Source organism: Gavialis gangeticus, unplaced genomic scaffold (assembly GCF_001723915.1).
Source record: "Gavialis gangeticus isolate Ggan-Ray unplaced genomic scaffold, GavGan_comp1, whole genome shotgun sequence".
Taxonomy (NCBI): domain Eukaryota; kingdom Metazoa; phylum Chordata; order Crocodylia; family Gavialidae; genus Gavialis; species Gavialis gangeticus.
This window is the reverse complement of record NW_017729031.1, coordinates 994,428-995,702: the sequence shown is the minus strand read 5'-3', so window position 1 is coordinate 995,702 and position 1,275 is coordinate 994,428. Positions and strand designations below refer to the sequence as shown.

Genomic DNA, 1,275 nt, shown 5'->3' with positions numbered 1-1,275 from the left:
CTACCTCCAGGCCCATAAAGGCCGCCGAGTCCGCACGGCTCCTCCGGTCCGTCCCGCCATGGCCGTGGCCAGGGACACGCCGCCGCCGCTGCCTTCCCCGCGCAAGGGCGGGCGGCCCCCCGCAGGTAGGTCCGGCCTGGGGGTCCCGCACCCGCCCTGGGCTTCAGCGCTTGGTGTGGGAGCTCGCCTGCCCCTCCTGTATGTCCGCAAACGAGGGAGCGGGCGCGGGGAGGCAGGCGGTGGCACGGGGCAGACCGCTGAGTCTACCCCGGGGGTCCCTGAGATCCTTTCCAGGGTGCCGTGGGAAACCAGGCGGTTTCCCCCTCTTCACGTGTGATTGCCAAGCAAAGCCGCGCTTCAGGTGGCAGCCTGCCGTGCCCGAGCCTGGCCTGTTGCCGGCTGTCCGGGTTCCCTGCCACGGGCACGGCTCTCGCTTGTCACGAGGAGCGCAGACTACTGCTGGTGTTTTCTGGGGGCTTCGGTCTAATGCGGGGCGTCCTGAGCCTGGCAAGGCTCAATGCTAACTAAGGTGTATTGCTTTCTCTATCTGTGTCTATATTGTGGGCTTTGGTGGTCAGATCCTAGGAGGTGAGGAAGGCAGGTGAAGCCCTGGGGTGGGCAAATGATGTTCATTCAAGGAATCCCAGACAGGTTCTGGATGTTTTTATGAGACTAAGCAAGCTTTACAAGGGCAAAGCGTCCCTCAAAGTTGATGATGGAGCTTCTCACTTGGCATCAGAAATCCTTATTTGACTGGAATTGATCTCTTCCTCTTGCCCCTATTGCAAATGACAAAACATATAAGTCCCATTGTCATGGTTTGATTGATATCTAGGCAGTACCCCAGTGATTTCTGGGGACTTAGTGCAAGAATAACCGCTGATCAGCTAACAGAATACAGCTCTTTGACCTTGAACTCTCCAAACTATCTTATCTGCAAACTCAGATGTACTGGAAGGCAGGGGTGTCAAACTCTTTCTGTCGTGCACCCAGTCTGTACCACAAGAAGGCTTGCAGACTGGATCCAGAACCACCTCCAGCAGTAGGGTACATAAGCAGTGAGGTGGGCATTAAGATAGCCATTGCTCCCATTCCTGGCCCCCTCCACCAAAACACTTCAGTGGTTCTCTGTACCCTGGATTCTGGCAGCAGGCCCCTTGGCTGTAAGGAAATACCAGCAAGTTGGATTTTGCTGTATGTCAATAATTGTATTCATGTGACTTTTTCTCCCCCCACCATTCTTCCCCTCCCCCCCCCCCTTTTTCCCCTAACCAG

General features: G+C 56.4%; 1 protein-coding gene across 1 annotated transcript in view; it reads left to right on the top strand.

Moving 5' to 3' along the window:
• Positions 1-19: 19 nt before the first annotated feature.
• Positions 20-1,275, top strand: part of DAPL1 (death associated protein like 1) — a 22,219-nt gene continuing 20,963 nt past the window's right edge. Inside the window, exon 1 of the mRNA XM_019522355.1 lies at positions 20-125. Within this exon, the coding sequence (XP_019377900.1) occupies positions 59-125 (67 nt within the window). The 5' untranslated portion in view covers positions 20-58. The remainder of the gene's footprint in view (positions 126-1,275) is intronic.